Source organism: Rhamphochromis longiceps, linkage group LG9, assembly GCF_057381845.1.
Source record: "Rhamphochromis longiceps isolate RC_006_pf linkage group LG9, R_longiceps_female_GT1.1, whole genome shotgun sequence".
Taxonomy (NCBI): domain Eukaryota; kingdom Metazoa; phylum Chordata; class Actinopteri; order Cichliformes; family Cichlidae; genus Rhamphochromis; species Rhamphochromis longiceps.
The window spans coordinates 36,670,506-36,692,508 of record NC_140565.1 but is presented as its reverse complement, the minus strand read 5'-3'; the positions used below and the strand labels follow the sequence as shown (position 1 = coordinate 36,692,508).

Here is a 22,003-nt window from a genome sequence, read left to right as displayed (position 1 = left end):
TGCAGGTCTGAGATCAGCACTGAACCGGTCTGAGCTGGACTCACCTGGCGGGTCCCCCGGTGATGGTGGCGTCGATCACATAGTCGTTGTCGATCCGGAACATGTACACGCCGCGATTCTGCACACAGACACACAACACGAGTGAAAGACATGACCCTCTGGAGGTGAGACGTGCAGGCCCCACCCCCTTCACACAGATGTCACTGACTGTTTATGTTTGTGTGACATGTGAACGAACCAATCAGACGACAGCTTTCAGTCGACGTGACTCCGATCTGAACATCAGAAGTCGCAGACCTGTGTGTTACCTGTGATTCGTACAGCCTCTCCTTGCGATTGGCTACTTCACTCCTGATGATGGTCCCGATGTATTCGATGACCATGGTGCACTTCTCGATGTCTCTGGCAGCGTACAGTCCGAGACCCTGCGAGCACACACACAAACACAGTCAGCTTCCTGTCCTGCGTTGGCGGTCAAGTGTTCGGGCTGTGCTGCAGGTGACCCACCTGGATGCGGGAGCGTGCCAGGTACACATTGCTCTTCCACTCAGCCTTCATGCGGCGGTACTGCGAGGACTTGGAGTGGCGTCCCTGGTGAGCGCCGGCCACGGACTCGCCCGGAGACAGAGAGATGACGCCGGGGACGAGGCCCACGATGGAGCCCACCGAGCCCTGACACCTGGGGGCGATGCTGGCCAGCAGGTAGGGTCTGAGGGGGGAGAGGAGGGCGTCAGGCAGCTGTGGGTGCGCTTTACAGAAACCAGTGACGGAGGCCTGAGCAGATCTCTGTCCCAGCCACACTGACGATGTCACAACACAATGCAGAGCAGCTACACTTTGCCCCACCCGCCCGCCACTTCCATCAGCAGCTTGACACAAAGTGACATCATTGCTTCAGAGCACGTACCTTTTGGCCTGACAGGCTTTGGGTTCGGAACGGGCGGAGCCTGATGGGTTGAAGGCCAGAGGCCACTCCATGAGGGGGTTCCTGCCGTAACGAAAGGTGTAACGCTCACAGGCCTCCACGCCAGGTAACTGAAACACACAGAGAACAGGTGAGTCTGGGTCCCTGTTTGAAGGTGTGTGTGTGTGTGTGTGTGTGTGTGTGTGTGTGTGCTGGACGTACAGACTCTATGATTCGGGTCACCGCAGACGTGGTCAGACCAAACAGATCTTCTCCTTTCAGGTAAACTGGGAACAGCTTCAGAGTCCCGCTGGAGGTCCTCATCTGGGAGACGGGATCCAGGATCTGATCCCACACAGCTGCACGCACACGCACACACACACACACACACACACACACACACACACTTTGGTTCATCGCCGTGCTCCTGAGGAGCAGCAGTGCTTCTGATGACAGTTGTGCAGACACACAGGTGATGGTTACCTTTGGGCGTGGGTCCGGTCAGAATGAGGTCATCGTGTCCTTTCTCCACCACCTTAACCTTGAACAGCGGCTGCCCCTCCTCCTCCTCGATGTAGCACATGTACTTACAGCGTCTGCGGAGCACGAGCAGAGAGCCATCAGACCGACCAATCACTGCTGACGTCTACCTGTGATCAGACCAATCACTGCAGAGGGAGGTAAACACCCTCTCACACTGTGGTTGGTAATCCGACACCTCCATCACTACTCTGTGTCAGACCGCCTTCTTCCTGTTGCAACCTTTCACAGTAAGAGCTCCTAACATAAACATCTTCCTGCAGATCTAAACTTTGTCTTCCATCAGAGAAAAGTGGGCAGTGTGATGTAGCACAGCGGTGGGCGTGGCAACCGCACATTGATTCTGATTGATAATCTGCACGCTGCTGCTCTTACCTGTTGCTGTGGCGCATGCTCCAGTAGATACGGTTAGCATGGTAACCGACGGGGAAGATGGCCGTCTCGTTGTGGAAGGTTCTCATCTGCTGTGGGAGGAGCCTGCCGATGGCACGGAACAGCAGGCTGCCGACCCTGAAGGTGTGCTGCCGCTCACCACGCTGCACCACGGCTGCGATCTGGCGCGCCTCGTCCCGCTGCACGAACACTCGGCGGAACACCGCGAAGCATCGCAGCTCTGAGTCGTACGGGTCAGAGGCCGTCACAGCCGCCGGGTCAGGGGCAGAGCTGGGAGTGGAGGAGGGTGAGCTGCCGCAGGACCTGTCCCCGGTGAGAGGAACCATCCTGGGTTTATGGAGGTGGCAGAGCATGGTCTTATCCTGGAGAAGAGAGGAGGTGCAGGGTGAGGAGGAGTGCCCGGTGGGCGTGAGCTCAGGTGTAACTCGGCCTTGCGCTTACCTTGAAGAAGGTGCACTGGGCCTGCGAGGCGCAGGTGAAGTGGTAGGTGTTGGTGCAGCGGAGGCGGTTGCAGCCGCTCGTGGCGCCGGTCTGCTGGCAGTGAGCGCAGCGCAGCGTCAGTCCTCGCCTCAAAGCCAGCTCCACGTTGATGAGCGCACCCGCCTGAGTCTCGTACACCTCGCTGGACCACAGGGCGCAGTTAAGGTGCACCTGGGACACAAACACATGGACGACAGGTGAATGGGCCGCACCGCGCCGCCACCGGAGACTCAGAGCAGAGAGCGGCGCACTCACCCACAGATCCAAGTCCAGGTTCAGGAGCCTGGCCGGTCCGTCTGTCTGGCCATCGCCCTGCTGGTGACAGAAGCAGCACCTGCGCTGGTCTCTGGGTAATGGTTCTGGACGAAGACACGCCCCCAGGTTCTTCAACAGCTCATCCACTTCATCCTGTGTTGGCAAGGCAACCGCCTCATTAGAGATGCAAGTACCCCTGCGTGAAAAAGAGAAAGATTACTGATGACAGAACATCCAGGTCTGATAACGCGCAGCTGAGGGCGTCGTGGTGCCACGTGCACTTGCACAGGCTGTTATCCTCAAACACAGTGGTCATTGCTGGAGCAGAGGCTCCGCCCCTTCCCCCACAGGTGCCAAAAACTAGTAGGTGAGGTTCAAATGAGGTCCCTAACATACCTGCTCAGTGTGATGTTAACACTCCAGCGTCGCCAGCGGGAACTCTTCATCCTCTTTCCATGGCACGATGACAGCGAGTCCTCCTCACCTGGGACTGCCCGGGGGCGGGGCTTCAACTTTACCTTCACCTGTAAGCCGGTCAAATAGTCAGTCTTCAAATCAATGACCTGACTCAGTACAATGTTAGTTCACAGGTAACCACGCCCACCTTGAGGCTGTCCATGCGAGGCCTGGTCTCCATGGTGATGGCAGAGGCAGATGGGAAGAAGAGAGGTGGGGTGGAGGAGGATGTCGGGGGAGGCGAGGAGGGAGCACGGGGGAGGGCGTGGACGGCAATGGAGGACATGTTGTTGGTGTACTGGTGCTGCACCCTGGTGGGAGGGGGGCACTCGGAGCCGGAGAGCAGGACAGGGACTGCAGACTGACAGCGGGACAGGTGTTAAAGCGGTGCATTGTGGGAAATCTACCTGAACTCCTGACCCCAGACTAAACTGCACCAGGGGAACAACCAACCAAGGAGAAGAAAACAACAAAACACACACCCACCCCCCACAGCAGCCAATCGTAACAGCTACCACTATGACTGTAACTAAACCATTGTCTGTGCCTAATCTCAGCGCCAAACACATCAGCCAAATGAAGGCTGGGACACCTGCGGTGTGGGCGGGGCCTCACCTTGGTGCCTGCAGACCTGCTCTGGAGGTCGTTGGTGTAGAGGGTGGAGCAGTTGGGACTGCAGAAGAGCAAGCTGGAGCCGGGTCCGGACTGACCCTCCTGTAACACACACACAGAGGGTGACTTCCTGTCCACTGTGAGGTCACTCTGACCGTCTCCTCTGAGGCGTCTAACCTGTTTGAGCTCCCTGACAATGCGGACTCCGTTTCCCAGCAACACCTTGCAGTAGCTGCAGCACTGAGGCCTGGTGGTGGCAGCGCCGCCCTGCTGGCTGAAGTCCATTCTGACACCTGTAGACACGGATAGATATGAACAGACGCACAGGTGTGTGCGTGCGTGAGTGTGCGAGTGTGTGTGCAGACCTGTGTTTCCTGTAGCGGCCGCTCTCTGTTTTGTGGCGGATGAACCCTGTGAACACATCAAACAGCTGTCAGTCACCTGGAGAGACGCTCAGCGCCGACAGCGATGAAACAATGCTGCGGGGTGCAGCGATCTCACCTGCATCAGCGGCACCTGCACGCTCGCCAGCAGGGCCAGAGAGCTCTGCTCGGGACCGGACGCTCGGCTCAGCTGGTAGTTCACAGGGACGGGGACCCGCAGCAGCTCCGCCACCGCCGCCATCACTCCTGGAACGTTCTGGAAACAGAGGGTCACAGCAATGACGACCAGGGGGAGGGGCTACTGATACATCAACATTAATAGCAAGAGATGTTTACCTGGGCTGCAGTGGGGTTCAGGGTTATTGCTATGGTAACCAGGTCTGTGTTCGAGCAGGAAGGAAGTCCCTGATGGTTGGTCTCAGTCTTCACTTCCTGTTTGACTGCAGAGCCTGCACACAGGTGAGCAACAGGTGAGCATCAGTCAGAACAGACAGGCGGCATTTTCCAGTCACGCTGTGGCTGACTCACCTTTCCCCCAAGCACAGGGGATCATGGGTAGTGTAGGCGACGGGCAGGGTGAGGGAGGCTCCAGCTTGATGAAGGACAGGTCGGGGTACCGGCTGATCTCTATGTCCGCCACGCTCTCCGGGGACGACGATGGAACGTAGCTGTCGGGGTCATCTTGCTCTGACGAGTCCTGGACCCTGAGGATGAGAAATCACAAAGAAAAGTCAGCACGACTCAAGACGACGACGAGGCATTTGGCTTCACATCTGAGGGGCGGGGCTAACCTGAGCTCCTCCTGGTTGTTGTGGGGTGGGGTTGGGAGGGAGGCAGGCACATCCACTGTCCTGGAGGGATGGTTTAAATTGAGAAGCTCCTCCCCTTTCAGCTTCAGAGCAGACACACCTTTCACTGAGGTAGAAACAGGAGGAAGAGATCAGCTGTTGCTCTCGTGCAGCTGTCAGGTGTCCACATACTTACGGCCACACTGTCACAGCTGCACAGGCTAACCTGTGCCTGTCAGACAAAGAAGAGGGTCAAATAAGCCTCTCACCATCCTGCTCGCCGACCTCCTTCCTGGTCAGCTCCTCTGTCGTGGCGAAACCGTTCACCAGTTTCTGCCTGGCAACAGGAGGCGGCGTCGGTGGCAGGGAGGCCGGAGGAGTGGGGGGGTTACTGAGGTTGTTCTGCTGGAGGAGCAGACAGGAAGTGATGTAAAATTAAACAGCAGTACCACACCATTACTAAAGTATTACCTCAGTACCCATGCAGCGGTACCTTGTATATGAGCTGGGAGTAGTAGTCGGTGACTCCATCCAGGCAGGCGTTGCCGAAGGAGCCGCTCAGCCTGGAGTCTCGGCCCAGAGAGGAACTGCCGTATGGGGGGAACAGACTGAGATCCACCCCCAGGACCGGCTCCATGAGGGGCAGCACTGCCAGCTGTTGATGGAGGGGAGAGGTTTAAACTTTCAGACATCTGCTTCCTGCTCAGTAAACAGGAGGAGGCGGGGCTCTACCTGTCTGAGGTGTGTCACCACTGGGTCAGAGGAGGAAGAGGTGGAGCAGGATTGGAGTAGCTTCTCCTCCTCCTCCTTCTTCTTCCTTTTGTACTTGGGAGGAGCTCGGTCTTTGTCGGGCCGGGCGGGTCTCTTGCAGCGTTGCGTCTTCTTCCTGCCGAAGGTGTCCAGCAGCTCTGAGGCAGGACCGTCCCTCACCACCTGGAGGTGGAGCACATGATCAGCTTTTTTAACTAAAAGGTCACATGACATTCCATTTGTCTGCCCTGGCCACCTCCTCACCATGTTGCCATGGGAACCAGGTGCATCTTCCTCTTCAGATCGACAGCCGTCGCTGGACAGCTGTCGCCGGGCGATAGGCGGAGCTTGGGTGATGGGCGATGGCGTGTTGGCAGGGGAGGTCTTGTCCCTTAGCAGGTGTCTGAGCAGCTCCTTACCTGCATCGCCTGCCTGATGAGGAGACGTGGGGGAGAACGGCTCTGCCCGGCCCTCCTCCATCTTCACCACCCTGGCTCCACAGGCTGCGGCCTCCTCGCGCTCCTCCTGCAGAGAGACCCAGGAAAGTGACACACAATACCATAGTTCATCCACTATCACAGCATCACTACAGTATCACAGCATCACTACAGTACCACTGCAGCACAAGTGGGATGAAGTGTGAAAACAAGCGCACCTTGACCTTCAGCAGAGCTGCAGACAGGGGCCCTCTCTGGCACTCTGAGCCCAGCCCGGAGGCTCTCTGCTGGGCTGCAGAGATGATGGACAGCTGCCTCTCCAGCTCTGATGATGGGGCCAGACCAGAGAGGGAGGAGCTCTGAGGGAAAGACAGCTCTGATTGGTCCATGCTGCCAAAGGTGGGTGTGGAGCACGCAGTGTCAGAGACAGCAGGGGTGGGAGGGGCAGTGAGGTCATCCGATTGCGAGGACAGTGGCGTCCTGGCCCCCCCTCCTCCTGTGGCTTCCTCCCCGTCCTTCTTCCTACTCCTCTTCTTATTCGGTTTATTGTCCGGGATGATGTCAGAATACAGCTGGATGAGGGAGGCGGGGCCACCAGAGGAGGAGCAGGGGAAGGAAGTGGCCAGAGGAGTGGAGGGAGAGGAAGAGGAGGAGTCGTGTCCGAATAGATGTCCCTGCCCTGCCGGATGGGAGGAGGGCATTCCTGCTGCTCCTATCCCAGCTGGGTGTGCCTGCCCTGGGGCTGAGGGTCCTGTGAGGCCAGGCAGCCTCGGCCTGGTCTGGAGGCTGGAAGGAGCCACGTTCATGGGGGGTTCACCTGTTGGAACAGGGGGCGCTCCAGGGAGTAGAGGCCTCGCCGTGAAGCCTTGGCGGAGGCCCGCCTGCAGGGGAAAGGTCACTGCCATCTGGCTGTGGTGCTGAGGTCGAGGTCTGGAGGTCTGGAGGAAGTCCTGGGGCAGCTCGGAGCTGAAAAAGGGCATCTGAGACAAACCGTCCCCTCCAGGGGCAGGACCCGCTGTCGGTCCCACCTGAGGACCCGACGGAGTTGCGGCAGGAGGCACGGAGGCCCCCAAGAGGCTCTTCTGCTCCAGCTCCAGTCTCTGCTGCAGGACGCGGTGACGCTCCACCTGGAAGCACATCAACAGGATTCATGAGCAGGAGGAGGCTGCAGACACCTCTGACCTTTAACCCCTGACAACCATGCTTTATTCATACACACAACAATTACATACTCATGTGGTCTAATCTGTTCTCGTGGATGTAACCAGGCCTCCAGACTCCTTCTTACCGTAACCCACATTTCTAACATTGACACCTCTGCTGGAGCTCCTTGCTCCCTCCTTGTCTACCATTCAACCATCTTCAAGTTTGACTCTCCTCCAAGGATCGGATGTACCAATAAGGATTCAATCTGTCTGTCAGCTCCACCCTCTTCCCACTGTCCTCGTTAAAAGCCGTCAGACCTCATTGGCCCCCATTATCATCACTATTACTCGTTCCTTCATCATTGAAACCTGCCTCCTTTACTCCCATTCTTAAAAAGCCTGGTACAAATAAATTCATTTAGATATCCGATCTCCTCTTTGTTTCTTAAACTCTTGAGAAAACTGTCTCCTCTCGGCTTCACACACGTCTCAGTAACAACAATAATCTCTATGAACAACTCCAGTCTGCTTTCCATCCACTTCACAGGGAACGACTATTCAAAACGACCAACGTCCTGATGGCAGCTGACTCCAGTTTCCTCGCCATCCTCCTCCTTCTTGAGCTGAGCCGTTGATTTCCCACACCATCCTCTGGAAAGACTGCCCTCCCTGCCTGGTTCACCTCACATCTCTCATATTCAATTTAAAGCTCACTCTTCAAGTTCATTTCCTGTTTCTGCCGGTGTTCCCCAGGGTTCAGTGTTGGGGCCTCTGTTATTCATCACTGAAGTGCTTCCACATAAATATTAGCTTTCACTGCTACACAGCTGACACTCAGCTGTATGTTCCTTCCAAACCCAGTCTCACCCTTCCACCCATACCCTCTCTCCCTGCCTCAGTGAGGTTAAATCATGGCTCTCCTCCAGTGTCTCACACTCAGCAGTAATACAGGGAGTGCAGAATTATTAGGCAAATGAGTATTTTGTCCACATCATCCTCTTCATGCATGTTGTCTTACTCCAAGCTGTATAGGCTCGAAAGCCTACTACCAATTAAGCATATTAGGTGATGTGCATCTCTGTAATGAGAAAGGGTGTGGTCTAATGACATCAACACCCTATATCAGGTGTGCATAATTATTAGGCAACGTCCTTTCCTTTGGCAAAATGGGTCAAAAGAAGGACTTGACAGGCTCAGAAAAGTCAAAAATAGTGAGATATCTTGCAGAGGGATGCAGCAGTCTCAAAATTGCAAAGCTTCTGAAGCGTGATCATCGAACAATCAAGCGTTTCATTCAAAATAGTCAACAGGGTCGCAAGAAGCATGTGGAAAAACCAAGGCGCAAAATAACTGCCCATGAACTGAGAAAAGTCAAGCGTGCAGCTGCCAAGATGCCACTTGCCACCAGTTTGGCCACATTTCAGAGCTGCAACATCACTGGAGTGCCCAAAAGCACAAGGTGTGCAATACTCAGAGACATGGCCAAGGTAAGAAAGGCTGAAAGACGACCACCACTGAACAAGACACACAAGCTGAAACGTCAAGACTGGGCCAAGAAATATCTCAAGACTGGTTTTTCTAAGGTTTTATGGACTGATGAAATGAGAGTGAGTCTTGATGGGCCAGATGGATGGGCCCGTGGCTGGATTGGTAAAGGGCAGAGAGCTCCAGTCCCACTCAGACGCCAGCAAGGTGGAGGTGGAGTACTGGTTTGGGCTGGTATCATCAAAGATGAGCTTGTGGGGCCTTTTCGGGTTGAGGATGGAGTCAAGCTCAACTCCCAGTCCTACTGCCAGTTTCTGGAAGACACCTTCTTCAAGCAGTGGTACAGGAAGAAGTCTGCATCCTTCAAGAAAAACATGATTTCCATGCAGGACAATGCTCCATCACACGCGTCCAAGTACTCCACAGCGTGGCTGGCAAGAAAGGGTATAAAAGAAGAAAAACTAATGACATGGCCTCCTTGTTCACCTGATCTGAACCCCATTGAGAACCTGTGGTCCATCATCAAATGTGAGATTTACAAGGAGGGAAAACAGTACACCTCTCTGAACAGTGTCTGGGAGGCTGTGGTTGCTGCTGCACGCAATGTTGATGGTGAACAGATCAAAACACTGACAGAATCCATGGATGGCAGGCTTTTGAGTGTCCTTGCAAAGAAAGGTGGCTATATTGGTCGCTGATTTGTTTTTGTTTTGTTTTTGAATGTCAGAAATGTATATTTGTGAATGTGGAGATGTTATATTGGTTTCACTGGTAAAAATAAATCATTGAAATGGGTATATATTTGTTTTTTGTTAAGTTGCCTAATAATTATGCACAGTAATAGTCACCTGCACACACAGATATCCCCCTAAAACAGCTCAAACTAAAAACAAACTAAAAACTACTTCCACAAACATTCAGCTTTGATATTAATGAGTTTTTTGGGTTCATTGAGAACATGGTTGTTGTTCAATAATAACACTATTCCTCAAAAATACAACTTGCCTAATAATTCTGCACTTCCTGTAAAACTGAAGCTTGTCAGCACAGGTTACAGGTTTTCCATTAATACTGACAACACCTCCACCCCCCCTCAGGGTAACAGTCTGGGTGTCCTCCTCGACAGCACTTCCTCCTTTCCTCGCCCCACATGCTGCTCCTATCCTCGTCACTTCTCAGATACTGTAATTCTGATTTCTCGCGATCATAACTCGCACAGCCTCCAGAGAGCGCATCACCCTCTTCTTCATCAGCTGCACTGACTGTAGATGCTCGAGTCTCCTTCACTTGACGTGTATCCACAACCTGGTCCCTCCCTACTTGTGTGATTTACTCCACATTTACTCCCTCTCATTCACCGATGTCTTCACCTCATTGTTCCCGTCTCACCACTAAGAGGAACAGAGCTTTCAGCTGCTCTGCTCCCCGACTTTGGGATTCACCTCCTCCTGAACTCAGTGATACTGGCTCTCTTCCCTTATTAGAGTCTAAACCCATCTGCTTAAACTGGTTTACTCTCTTTAACACCGACTCCAGTCTAATGCTCTGTGTTTGAGGAAACACACTGCGCTCCGTCTCACTCCTCTTTACATTTAACTCTTCCTGGTTCCTAACCAGGGCGTGCTCCAGCTGTGAGAGCATGAACGTCTTCATGTTGTGGGTAAACAGAAACTTGTGGAGTCAGAGGGGACGCGCTCTATGAGGAGGAGCTCTGCTGACTGAGGCCCAGCTTGCTCTGCTCCTCCTCCTCCGTGATGTTTTACCTCCTGCATGAGCTGAACTCGCTGCCTCTCCTGCTGCTCCCTCAGCCTCTCCCTCCTCTCCCTCTCCTGGAAACCCTCGCTGAACGGGTTGTTGTCGTCAAACTTGACCTGTGGAGGAGGCGGAGTCAGAGGGGTTAGCCAGCGCCCAGGAGCAGCCTAAGCTCACATGAAGCAGTGTTACTGCAGGGTCCCCCCCTCATTGGCTTTTCTAATACAGATGTTCAGAGATACATAAAAGTTGGACTGACAAATCCAGATGTGGACCGGCATTAGACTGAACTTCCTGTGGGGTCTCCTGTGCTGATGGAGGTATGAGGGCTCAAACATATGGAGATAATCCCCCCCTCCCCATCTGATTTATGATGCGAGTCTGGTTCTGGATCAGGTCTAGATCACAGTGGGGTGCAGCAGCCATGTTTGTTACCTGAGGGGCAGGGCCAGCTCCATCCACTGTGGCTCCATTGGGACCTCCGGTGGGGCCTCGGGAGGCGGCAGTAAAGCCTGCCGTCTGAGCTGCGAGGCCCGGCACTATAGCAGAGGGCGCCTGGGTGTGTGGGGGTACTTGCGGGCTGTTGGGTAGGGCAGCGGGGAGTTGAGGGGGTTGATGAGGCGGCATCCTCTGCCCCATCACCCCTGGAGCCCCACCCCCTGGAGTCCAACCGGGAGGCACATTTGGGAGACGGGCCGGTGCGGGGCCGCCTGGGTGGGGTTGCAGGGGCACGATGGGCTGTGAGAGCAGCTTCTGAGGGAGTGGGGGTGCCGGTTGCTGCTGCAGACCCCTCTGAGGATGTTTGGTCCGGTAGTCCTCGATGAGCTCGGCGTGGTCCTTCTGCTGCTTCCGGATCTGGACACAGAGAAGAAGCACTCACTGTGGATACACCGGCCCCTGAAAACGGTCCCTTACAGGTTTCACTGGCTGCCCCCGGCCGGCCTCTACCTTCAGTTCAGTCTGATAATCTGGATTTATTCTGCACTAGGATCAGCTCCGTTACCTGCTCTAGCTGCTTCTGGACCACTCCCTGCTGCTCGCTGATGTAGCGTAGCTGGGCGGCGTCCTCCTCTGCGAAGACACGGCCCGCCTTCTTGGCCGTTCTCTGTTTGGCTGACAGAGCCTTCTTGGTCTTGCGGTGAGCAGCGATCTTATCCTCCAGGAGGCGCTGCTGCATCTGCAGGAGCTGCTGCGTCTCTCCGAGCCAGTCCTCGTACTGCGGCCGCTTGGGCTCATCTGGGAAAAGAAGGAGTCAGAATTCAGTGATGAGGAGAAGAAGGAATCTGACTTCGCTCATATGTGGCTGAGAAGAAACAGCAGCATGCGATCAAAGAGAAACTTTGAGCGCATGCTGCTGTTTCTGCTGTCTGCACAGGCTCCAGGAAGAACTGAACTTTAAACGTTTACACGCAGGCGTAAACTGATCAGAGCTCATCAATGAGCTCCTGGTCTTTCTCCTCTGTGCCTGATCCTCTTCATCGTGTTGGTTGTGTTTGAATTGGAGATTAGAAAGTGTGGATATGAAGGTTATTATAGGTCATTTAAACTGAATTAGCACATTTCTACTCTGAGCACTCAAAGCACTTTATACAACTTGCCTCATTCATCGATCCTACAAGCACACGTTTCTAACGTTCAAGAACAACTCGGGGTTAGACACTGCTCTCTCTACTGAGCTGCAGCCACCCAGGTAAAACACACAGTCACTCCAGTCATTTTTAATGCAACAAACCGAAACCAGTGGGTCTCTGTCAGATTCTGTGACCGTATAAAGCTCTCCCCGGGCTTTGTGTTAGAACCACTGCTCTGAATGTACCTGTTCAAGCTGCTCTGATTGGTTTCTGATACTCACTGCTGAACCCGGGGCCAAAGCTCGGGGGGTTGGGTTGCACCAGCTGAGGGGTCACCATCCCCTCCTGACACAGAGAAAGACCGCAGACATGTTAGAGAAATGCTCTGTCCTGTGTGGTCAGTTACTGTGTCCGAGTCCTTCAACATACCTGTAATACCAGGTGTGGAGGCTGAGGGGGGACCTCGGGACCTGGGGCTGCTGGAGGCTGCTGGAACCTGACGCGCACACAGACAAAGACTTCAAATGAAGTTGAGAGAGGGAACGTTCACAGAGAACACTGAGGTCAGAGGTCAGAAGGTCATACCTGTTGATGACCACGGGATTCAGGCCCAGGTTTCCCTGAGACATCACTTTGTTTATGCCTTTCAAAGCCACCATCTTTGCCTTCATGATGGGGTCTGTAATGGAATCAAAGTCTGCAGGACAAAACAAGAACACGAGTTCAGCAGGGGCTTCATGAGAAAGACAGTCCAATGGTGCTTCAGGGGGAGTTTCAGGATTCTGGACTTACCCACACCAAGGAACGCAGAGTCTGTGGTGGAGCGCTGTCTGATCAGGGCCTGCATCTGTTTCTGTTGCTGCTGCTCCTGCCGCTCTTGGTCCAGGAGGTCCTGCAAAAGAAGCGGCTGCTCCTCCAGAAGCAGAGGCCTTTGTTTGTTCTGGTTCTGGACCTGGGTCTGAGCAAAGGTACCCTGGGTCTGGCTCTGCGTGGAGGTCCCCATATGTGGAGGTTCGGTCTGAGTGGTAAGGAGGAGGTGAGGAGGCTGGAGAGGCAGTGGGTGAGGCGGGCCTTGGGGGGCCTGAGGAGGCAGACTGGTGTGAGGAGACACTGAGACAGCCTGAGGGTGGGGGGTGAGTTGAGGCGAGGATGAGGGGGGCCCAAAAGGCCTCTGCTGCTGCTGGAAGACAGGCTGTTGTCCTGGGAGAGGAAGAGCAATCAGAAACAGTTCTTCCATTTCAAATCTGCTGATTAGACCAACGATTGGTCGATAACACGAGGGGGGCAGGTCAGGCTTGTGTTTGTTTACCTGTGGTCACAGGGGGCTGAACTCTGGATACCATGCCCATGGATGGCACCTGCTCCTGGGGCTTGATGGATGACAAAGCCCCTGAAACAGAACCGGAGTCCTCCAGCTTCTCCTGGAGGCAGTGGTGGGTTATTTATTATGTTCTCTTTATTGAACTAATTATTGATTAATATTTATTATTGATAAATTGAAAATGTCCCACCTTGATGTGATGGACAGAGGAAACCTCAAGTCCTAGAGCTCCCGGGGGTTTGCTGGTGGCGAGGACCCCAGGTCGAGCTGCCCCCGTCTTGCTGTCGTCCCTCACTTCCTGTTTGATCTGTCCGACCAGGTGGGAGCTGCTGTCGGTCTTTCTAGAACCACAAACTCCATCCTTCCTCTCTCCGCTCTCCTTCTCCTCCGCTGGCTCGCCCAGATCCAGCTCCTCGTTGAACATGTCCTTCTTGTCCTCCAGGTTGAGCTCAGGGTCGGCATAGGCGATCAGGTCAAACTTCCCCGACAGCAGGAAGTCATCGAGGTGGAGGTCATTGGGACCCAGGTCCAGGTCTTCTTTACCTGAAACAGAGTTAGAGGACGAGTCAGTCAAGGTGAGGAAGGATCGATAACTTGCTTCAGAACAGGTGTAATTTCTGGATTTAGCCAAGGTGAACCCAGACTCGATCGCTCATACCATCTTCAGGGTCGAGGTTCAGGTTCAGGTCAACCAGATCCTTCACTTCTACATCCTCCAGGTCCTTCACAGCCGAGTCCTCCCCTTCCAGGTGCTCCTCGATTCCATCGGCTCCCGAGAGTGCCGGCTCACCGGTCTGAGTCAGAGCCGCCGTGTGGCCAAGGTGCTGCTGCTGAGGATCCTGCTGGTTCAGCTGCTCCACGGCGCCTGCCATCATCATCTGCTGAGCCATCAGCGTCTCACCCATCCTGGCCCCAGGACCAGGTCTGATGGCAGGTGGGTGGGGGTCTGAAGGAAGAGAGAAGGGCAGCCTCAGGCGGTTCTCTGGAGCGCGATGTCGAAGCTCAATGTAGGGCTGTCCCATGATGCTGTGCTGCTGGATGGGGAGAGAGCGAGGGAGGAAGGGCTGGGGGACACCTGAGGGGAAAGAGACTTTTTTATCAATCAAGTTCATTTTCAACATTTTTGACTGATCGGCCAGTCAGAGGAGCTGTGCTGACCTTGCATCATGTGCGGGTGAGCGTTTGGAGTCCCGTGGGGACGGATGGCGGTGAAGTCCCCGGGCACTGGCCTCCTCATCTGAACACGAACCTCCACAGCACCGAGCCCAGAGGCAGGCGTTGATCCTAGGGGTGCACGCAGGAAAGTGTCATGGAGGCCAGCTGGAGCTCCAAACCTGTAGAGGGCAGCGAGTGTAAGTCACAAACACACAAAAAACCATCAGATCTCAACCAGGACTCTTCTGCTCCTCTCACCTCGATCCTGGTCCTTGGACACCCAGCTCTCTGGGGAGACTCTGTCTGGGGAAAGAAGCCTCGGTGGGCGCAAAACCCCTCTGCTGTTCTCCTGGGAACCCTCCAGGGAACCTCAGGGCTGGAGCCCCGGCAGGCCGTATCGTGCCAGGATACGGGGGCGGAGGGCGCCCAAATGGGTCTGTCTGGACAGGGGAAGCGGTGGAGGTGGAGCTGGAGGAGTCGTCCTGCGACCAGTTGTGAAGAGGTGTGCCAGAACCAGGGGAGGATCCTGTCGGAGCAGCCGGGGGTGCAGCAAGTCCAGGAGCCGGTTCCTGCAGACCCTTCTCCTGACGTAACGTGCTCTTCTGCTGCTGCTGTCTCAGGATGAGCTCCCGAAGCCGTTGACGCTGCAGAGAAAACAGGAGGACAGATGAACTCGCTAAACACACGAGAACCAGCAACACTCGACCAGACAAACGTGGACTCACAACACCTCTCACCTGTCTCAGCTTCTCCCCTGAGTCACCAAGCTGAGGCAGCACGCTCATCGACCCGTCTAAAGCAGACATTTCAGTGGTTGCCGTCTTGTCGGTTTGCGATCGGCCTGGTGTCATGTGACCCTGCTCAAACGGATCGTGACCCGGAGTGTGACTGGCTAAAGCAGAGAAGCTCTCTTCTGATATCTCAGGGTGCTTTGGGGTGTGGCTGCTGGGGGTTCTGGGAAATGAGTCCTGTTGTTGTCTTCCTGGTGACTGCTGTAACTGACCAGAGAAAAGATGAGTAGAAGAAGACGCTACTCTGTGTCAGAGAATAGAGGCCGTGGGCTGTGGTGTTACCTGGTGGGGCGTTGGGGTGAAGGTCCCTGGGTCTCCTGGAGCCAGAGGGGATGAAGCGGAAGCTGCAGGCTGAGGAGCTAAGCTCTCGACTGGGGTTTGGCTGAATGGCTCGTGGGTCTTCTGGGGTCGTGGTGTAGAGGGCTGCTGGGCGTAGGGATCCGGCGAGGGTCGCGGTGTACCTGTGGGCTGTGCGTAGGGGTCGCCGGCCCGCTGACTCCCTGGTGATCGGGGGAAGCGGTCGATGACAGCTGGATGGGGTGTGCCCGGGTTGGAGGCGTAGGGATCGAGGGTTGGGTGAGAGGGGGACGGACGGCGGCTCATGGATTGCTGGTTGTACTGGTCTGGTCTCAGCGCAGGCGGTGTGGTGAGGTATGTGGGGTCAGAGTGGGGACGCGGCGTGCCAGGGGTCTGAGGGTTGGTGTAGGGATCCGGAGACGGCCGGGAGGTCATAGGTGACTGCTGGGTGAAGGGGTCGGACATCTGCTGAGTGTAATCTGGTCTGGGCGTGCCGGGCGCTTGGGCGTAGGGACTACGGTGGGGGGAGCCCAGACCTGACAGTGGGCTGGAGGGGAAGGGAGGCTCCTGTGAAGGAGGGGGGGCAAAACTTGACAGGTCCTTCCTCCCTGCTCCTCCTCCACCACCAAATGCCTCTTGCTGAGGGGGCATGGGGGCCTTAAACACACCACCCTGGAGCAGTTGACGACTGCATGACTCGGGCGCAGGGACTCGCACGTTCGTCTTCTGGTAGGCTTCGGCCACTCGGATGCCGGCATGTCTGACTGAAGGGTCGGGGGTGGGGTTACCTGGTTGTGGCCCGAGGCTTCTGAAGACGTCAGGTGTTTTGGAGTCGGGGGATGGAGCAGGAGAGCCTACGACATCATGGGCTGGGGAGGTGCTAAGGGAGCTGTGATGCTGCTGCTGGGAGGCTGCGGGGCCTCCAGACTGGGAAGAGGAGGGCCGAGGAGTGCCTATAACCTTACTGTAGGGGTCCCAGGGTGAGGAAGGGCGGGAGGAGGGGGGAGAGAACATCTGGGGGGAAGATGCTGGCTGGTGGAGGGGAGAGGAGGAATGTGGGGATTGAGGGAGTGAGGAAAAGCCAGAAGGGGGCGGTGCTTGAGGCCGGAGGAAGATGTCGTCCGCTGGTCCAGAACTTCCCTGCAGGAGGTGCTGCCTGGGCTGACCCTCCCTGAGACCCGGGTGAGGGGAGGCGCTTCCTCCGGTGGGCACGGGGCTGAGGCTGCCAGATTCAGGCGACTGGGGGCCTGAGAGGCGCTGGCTGGCCAGAAGCTGCTGCTGCTGCCGCTGCTCATTCTTCACCTGCTCCAACTTCTGGGTGGCCTCCATCTTGGCGAGCTGCTTGCTCTTCTGACGCATTTGCTGAGAGAGAAAAACAGAAGGGACGGGCGAGGAGACAGGCGGACACAGAGCGACAGGCGTGAGGGCAACAGGTGGAGCTCAAACACGTCAACACAGAAACACTGAGGTCTGACAGACACAGCTACGCCGAACGACTGAGGTATGACACCAGGTGTTACAAAGGGGAAACCCTACAGAGACAAAGCTGTAAACATGTCTGACTAACATGGGAGTGTATGGGGACCGACTCACTGCTGGACGTTTTTGAGGCTCCAGTTTGTTCTGACTTTCAGAATAAAATCCCAGGAGTCACGTCCCCATAACTCCTCCAACCCTTAAACGTGATTTTAACCATAAAGCCGAGTGAAAAAGAAGCTGTGCGTGGAAACAGACTTTAATAGAGTAAGTGTGGAGCAGGTCTGGACCTGAGCTCTCCTCCCTCACATGCATGGATGGAGGACACCGGACAGAATGTGTTTGTGTGGAGGTGCTGTAAGGAGGAGTCTGGAGAAGGCAGAGCAGAAGTTTCCGGAGCCATTCTCAGCACCCCTTCAGAATAAAAGCAGTCAGCTCGCAGGCAGACTTGGGCCGCGGCCTCCAGCTCTGGGCCAGCACAGACTTGTGACGTTGTGTCAGATCAGAGCTAACCCCTCCTCTTCCTCCCTCCCTCCTTCAAATTTAAGCCGTCCTTTGGCCCAGAGAGGAGGACGAGGCTGAGGCCGGCTCCACGGCTCTGAAACCCTCGCTCAGCTCCGGGTCTTGAGCTCCGTCACTCTTTATTTAAACTGTTGAAGTTTGATGGCTCTGACTGACGCCCCATTGGCTCGCTTAAAGGCCGATTGACAAGTTCCCGACAGTTCGTGGAGCTCCAGAGTGAAGAGGTGAGGTCAGAGGGTTTCAGAGGCTCGTGGATCCAGGAAGTCTGCCTCCGACAGGTTGGCCTTGAGGTCTTACCGGAGCTGCTACGGATGCCTGGCAGGGACAATCTGTATCTGTTGGAGATTTTTTGCTTTGGGGGGGGATTTCCTGCCTCTTCTTATCGGCTTCCCCTCTGTCTTTAACCCCTCCCTTTTCAATGACATCAGAGACGTTAGTGTGAGGGAGGGCGGCTCAGCGGGCATGCACATCACAGCATCATCTTTATCACAAATACACCCCACGGCGTGCTGCCTTCTGGTTACCATGGTTACTACTGAGAGCTGGAAACCAGCGCCAGCCTTTGAGTGAGTACGGATTGTTTCTATGGCGATTTAGTCTGCGCGACGGTCTCGAGGTTGAAGCGGTGGCGTGCAGCCTGCTGACTTGTTGTGCAGAAACATTTGCGTGACTAATTTTAAAGAGCACCCTCACAGTGTGTCTACAACCAGCAGGCAGCGCTCTGTGTCCCATCATGCATTGCGCTGCTGTTTGCATCACTAAAGTGTGTTTCTGGTAAATCAGGTGTTTTCTGACTAGAGTCTGGTTGTTGGTTTCTCGCTCTGCTGCTACGTCACCATAACGGACACCTGGACGTGTGGCGCTCTCGGGCTCTGCTCACCTGTCTGAACTTCCACTCCTGCTCCTGCTCCGACTCCTTGGGCCTCAGCGGGTCCTTGAACGGGATCTCTATCTCCATGGAAACAGTGTCAAAGGGTCCCAGCGGCGCGGACAGCTGCTGCTGTGAGGGCGGGTGGCGTTTGAGCGGGTCATTGGACAGCTGCACTTTGTTGATGCGTTGAGCCGCTCGATTGTCCCGAGCTTTTTGCTGCAGAGGGAAAACAGCACGTGGTCAGAGATGGCGAGGACGCTAAACGAACGCCATCATGGTTGATGAGCAGGCACGTGGCTCAAAGTTCCTAATCTTTACAGCACTGGGATCAGATCCACTGTAATCAGTGTCCACACTGTTACAGAACAAGGACACTGTGACAGTGTGGACACTGATCGCACCTGATCGTCCTTGAAGGGTCCGGAGCTGGAAGATGACCCTGCTGCTTCAAATGGACACCTTTGATCAACACTCTGGAAACCACTCAAAAGGACACAAGGGCCTGTTGACAGGACGAAGGTCCTATGAACAGGCTCCTATACGCTTTTATAACGTTTCCTCAGCTCTCAGAGTCCTCCACACAGTGAGGAGGAGGAGGAACTCACCACGTAGGGGGCTCTGTCCTGAGTGCTGGCCTTTCTCCACAGCTTGGTGATCTGCTTCACTCTGGTGGGCCAGTCTGATACAGGAAACAGCTGTTAGCTCTGTCAACACACTGAACACAGTGTGTGTGTGTGTGTGTGTGTGTGTACCTGGGTACTGCTGCTTAAGCTGGGGGAAGTTGGTGTTGCAGTAGAGCACCGGAGCGACGGTGGCCATCTCTCCCAGACTCTCCTCCTTCTCCCACTTCAGCGTGCTCCTCTGAGCCGTTGACAGCGCATCCTGCTCGCCCTCACCAGCTGGAGCCTGCTGATTGGCTGGAACTAATGCAGAGGTGGGGCCCTGGATGGGGGCGGGGTTTTCGGTAGGGAGGACCCTAAAGCTGACTGGACCCTGGACACCGGGCATCATAGGAGGAGCAGCTGGTGAGAGGCCGTTCATCAGTGGGAGGCGAGGAAACGGCACGGCACCTGAAAGGTGATCATAGGTGATTGGAAGGTTCAAAGAGAGCTCAGTCGAACCCTCAAACTGTTTTTAGGTTCATACTTATCAACAAAAACGATGGCGAGACAGCTGCAGGTCGAAGAAATGTTTGGGAAAAATGGTGGACGGTCGAAGCAAAGCGGCGTCATGAGTTTGTATCTCACTCAAACATCGAGCAGACAAATGTCAGCATAACGAGGAAACTGAAACAGTTAAATTCAGCTAACCTTTGGTTACATGACGTTAGTGACATAGCCACGTAACACGGCTCTCATGTTTGTAGTTTTTATTATTCTGAAATATCACCAACGCCTTCAGACAGAGGTCACTGTGTACCTGTGCGTGTCTGTGTGCGTGTGTCTGTACCTGTGTGCGTGTCTGTACTAGAGATGGCACGATACCACTTTTTTATGTCCGATACCGATATCATAAATTTGGATATCTGCCGATACCGATATGAATCCGATATAGTGTTTTTTAATCAACACAACTGTTTTTTAAATATCTTGCTGCATTTTGTATAAGTTCATACTCAAGTTTAAAACAACAACTACACTAAAGCTATTCTGTTATACCTGTATGCAAAAAAAATATTTCATAGTTCAGCAATACTGATCAATCTAATAAACTTAAACCTACACCATCCTCCCTATTCTGGTATTTTAAAGAGTACTTAGCGTAAATATTAAGCAACCTAACTAATAGGGTTCCAACTCCCAGCAACAATAAAAATAAATAAATAAAAAATAGGGAACCACCCCTCACGCTCCACCTCATGATGCTTAATCAACGTAATCAACCTTAATTTGATGCAGTGTGAAAAAAAAAGCACAGAAATCAATTATTTTTCAAGAAATATTAAATAGATTCAACATCTTTCTTCAACAAAATTGCAGACTGCACAGATGGTACCTTCCCAAAGGAAAAAGTACTATAGCTTACTAGGGTATATATATTAGACTTAATAGTTACTATATACAGTAATTGACTTCTATTCATTTTACATCAGATTAAAACTTTGTGTGTCAGATAATTATTTATTAAAAGCTCGACATTTTAAATGAGAATAAGAAAGAAAAGTATGTCTTTGTGCCCCCTTTTCCCTGTTAATGCCCTATCGGCCCCCCTGGCTAAACTTTGCTAGATCCGCCCCTGCACAGTTACCAGCCGTCAGCTGTAGAAAAAGATCCTGGTGTAGAAAGTAATATTAAATAAATTCTACCAACAGCTGATCAAGCTTAAACGTGCTGCTGTTGTTCAGCCGCTGGTTTCCTCTTTCTGGTGCAAAGTGGGCCAAAAACAAACTAGAGACACAGACTCGCGACAGAAAAGCCGATCAGCTGATCGTTAAGCAGTTTCATGATTGAAGTAGCAGCAGGAGAGGCAGTTGCTCCATATATTGCTCGTTAAGCTTAACGCAGGAATGCTTTACAAACATTCAGAGATGGACTTACACACTTGCTTTACTTCTCTCGGGATAACTTTGTCGGAGATGAAATGCCGGGTTGCTAGCGAAGCTCCACATGCTATCCAGACCACCGACAGGTCCCGCATGCCACAGCCGCTCTATCACGTGATGCATACTGCTCCGACGTGCTAACGTTCTGAGGTGAGTTACGGCGTGTTGCAAGTTTTGTGAGGTGCTTTCGTGATATTTAATGGATCGGATTACATTTTTTATTTTTCTCCGATATCCGATCCAGTAATTTAGGTCAGTATCGGACCAATACCGATACGTAATATCGGATCGGTCCATCTCTAGTCTGTACCTGTGTGCGTGTCTGTACCTGTGTTGTGCATCTTGCTCCCAGCAGCCGCATGTGTGTGCTGACTCTGCTCTGATTGGCTGTTGCTGCTGTCTGGACTGAGGACAGCAGTGAACACCTCCTCCACGTCCTTTCCCTCCAGCTCTGCGCACACACACACACACACCAGCATCGGTCAGCATGGATGACGTGACATGAGCTTTCAATGACAGCGTGATGGTGACGAGCACCGACTCATCAACGGGACTAACGAGGTCATGACAGCGTCACTTGTATCCATGTGATGCTGTCTGTGCAGAAGCAGCTGCTCAACATTTAATAACGAATACGTTTGAAGCCAAGTGCCAACTTCCCTTTTCAGTCGCTCTGCTGTCAGCTGACCTGTCCCTGTTTCTGATTGGTCAATCATCTTAGTTAGATTAATAAACCCTTGGCTGACGTATGGCGCTGACGCCCACACAGGTGCTCGGTCTTACCTGGGATCTTGTAGAGCTTGCTAAGGATGGCACCTGAAACAGAAGAACACTCGTCAATCAGCTGCTCTAGAATCTGTGAGCACTTCCTGTTTCCTGCTTCTCAGACCCTCTTCAACTCACCATCAGTGACCATCTTATCAAGCTCAGGACTCAAGATGGCGTCCAGAGGCTCTTCCTGCATTGCCCTCTGGACACGCCCACTGCTTCCCATTGGCTCAGAAGTCAAAGAGGCATCATGCGCCACAGAGCTGATGTCCAGACCTGCTGAGAGAGGGGAAGGGGGTTAAATAAGAG

General features: G+C 53.9%; 1 protein-coding gene across 8 annotated transcripts in view; it reads right to left on the bottom strand.

The window, feature by feature from the left end:
• kmt2ca (lysine (K)-specific methyltransferase 2Ca) overlaps nucleotides 1–22,003 on the bottom strand; it is a 50,010-nt gene that overhangs the window by 1,739 nt on the left and 26,268 nt on the right. For 2 of the 8 annotated variants that reach the window (XM_085417594.1, XM_085417599.1), the window contains 44 exons: nucleotides 21,830–21,973; nucleotides 21,710–21,742; nucleotides 21,255–21,377; nucleotides 19,137–19,454; nucleotides 18,990–19,063; nucleotides 18,394–18,600; nucleotides 17,811–17,924; nucleotides 15,501–16,877; nucleotides 15,165–15,425; nucleotides 14,686–15,071; nucleotides 14,431–14,606; nucleotides 13,931–14,347; nucleotides 13,463–13,815; nucleotides 13,261–13,372; nucleotides 12,744–13,151; nucleotides 12,537–12,648; nucleotides 12,381–12,447; nucleotides 12,233–12,296; nucleotides 11,384–11,616; nucleotides 10,816–11,235; nucleotides 10,392–10,499; nucleotides 6,217–7,125; nucleotides 5,826–6,086; nucleotides 5,544–5,744; nucleotides 5,305–5,466; nucleotides 5,081–5,216; nucleotides 4,815–4,938; nucleotides 4,552–4,727; nucleotides 4,360–4,472; nucleotides 4,142–4,279; nucleotides 4,006–4,051; nucleotides 3,818–3,933; nucleotides 3,644–3,742; nucleotides 3,177–3,389; nucleotides 2,969–3,096; nucleotides 2,573–2,768; nucleotides 2,279–2,488; nucleotides 1,820–2,199; nucleotides 1,388–1,500; nucleotides 1,127–1,263; nucleotides 908–1,035; nucleotides 508–709; nucleotides 309–425; nucleotides 45–118 (listed from right to left, as the gene is read on the bottom strand). In XM_085417594.1, the coding sequence (XP_085273720.1) occupies nucleotides 45–118; nucleotides 309–425; nucleotides 508–709; nucleotides 908–1,035; nucleotides 1,127–1,263; nucleotides 1,388–1,500; nucleotides 1,820–2,199; nucleotides 2,279–2,488; nucleotides 2,573–2,768; nucleotides 2,969–3,096; nucleotides 3,177–3,389; nucleotides 3,644–3,742; nucleotides 3,818–3,933; nucleotides 4,006–4,051; nucleotides 4,142–4,279; nucleotides 4,360–4,472; nucleotides 4,552–4,727; nucleotides 4,815–4,938; nucleotides 5,081–5,216; nucleotides 5,305–5,466; nucleotides 5,544–5,744; nucleotides 5,826–6,086; nucleotides 6,217–7,125; nucleotides 10,392–10,499; nucleotides 10,816–11,235; nucleotides 11,384–11,616; nucleotides 12,233–12,296; nucleotides 12,381–12,447; nucleotides 12,537–12,648; nucleotides 12,744–13,151; nucleotides 13,261–13,372; nucleotides 13,463–13,815; nucleotides 13,931–14,347; nucleotides 14,431–14,606; nucleotides 14,686–15,071; nucleotides 15,165–15,425; nucleotides 15,501–16,877; nucleotides 17,811–17,924; nucleotides 18,394–18,600; nucleotides 18,990–19,063; nucleotides 19,137–19,454; nucleotides 21,255–21,377; nucleotides 21,710–21,742; nucleotides 21,830–21,973 (9,886 nt within the window). The remainder of the gene's footprint in view (nucleotides 1–44; nucleotides 119–308; nucleotides 426–507; nucleotides 710–907; nucleotides 1,036–1,126; nucleotides 1,264–1,387; nucleotides 1,501–1,819; nucleotides 2,200–2,278; nucleotides 2,489–2,572; nucleotides 2,769–2,968; nucleotides 3,097–3,176; nucleotides 3,390–3,643; nucleotides 3,743–3,817; nucleotides 3,934–4,005; nucleotides 4,052–4,141; nucleotides 4,280–4,359; nucleotides 4,473–4,551; nucleotides 4,728–4,814; nucleotides 4,939–5,080; nucleotides 5,217–5,304; nucleotides 5,467–5,543; nucleotides 5,745–5,825; nucleotides 6,087–6,216; nucleotides 7,126–10,391; nucleotides 10,500–10,815; nucleotides 11,236–11,383; nucleotides 11,617–12,232; nucleotides 12,297–12,380; nucleotides 12,448–12,536; nucleotides 12,649–12,743; nucleotides 13,152–13,260; nucleotides 13,373–13,462; nucleotides 13,816–13,930; nucleotides 14,348–14,430; nucleotides 14,607–14,685; nucleotides 15,072–15,164; nucleotides 15,426–15,500; nucleotides 16,878–17,810; nucleotides 17,925–18,393; nucleotides 18,601–18,989; nucleotides 19,064–19,136; nucleotides 19,455–21,254; nucleotides 21,378–21,709; nucleotides 21,743–21,829; nucleotides 21,974–22,003) is intronic. The other 6 variants (XM_085417595.1, XM_085417598.1, XM_085417600.1 and 3 more) reach the window with 4 other exon arrangements.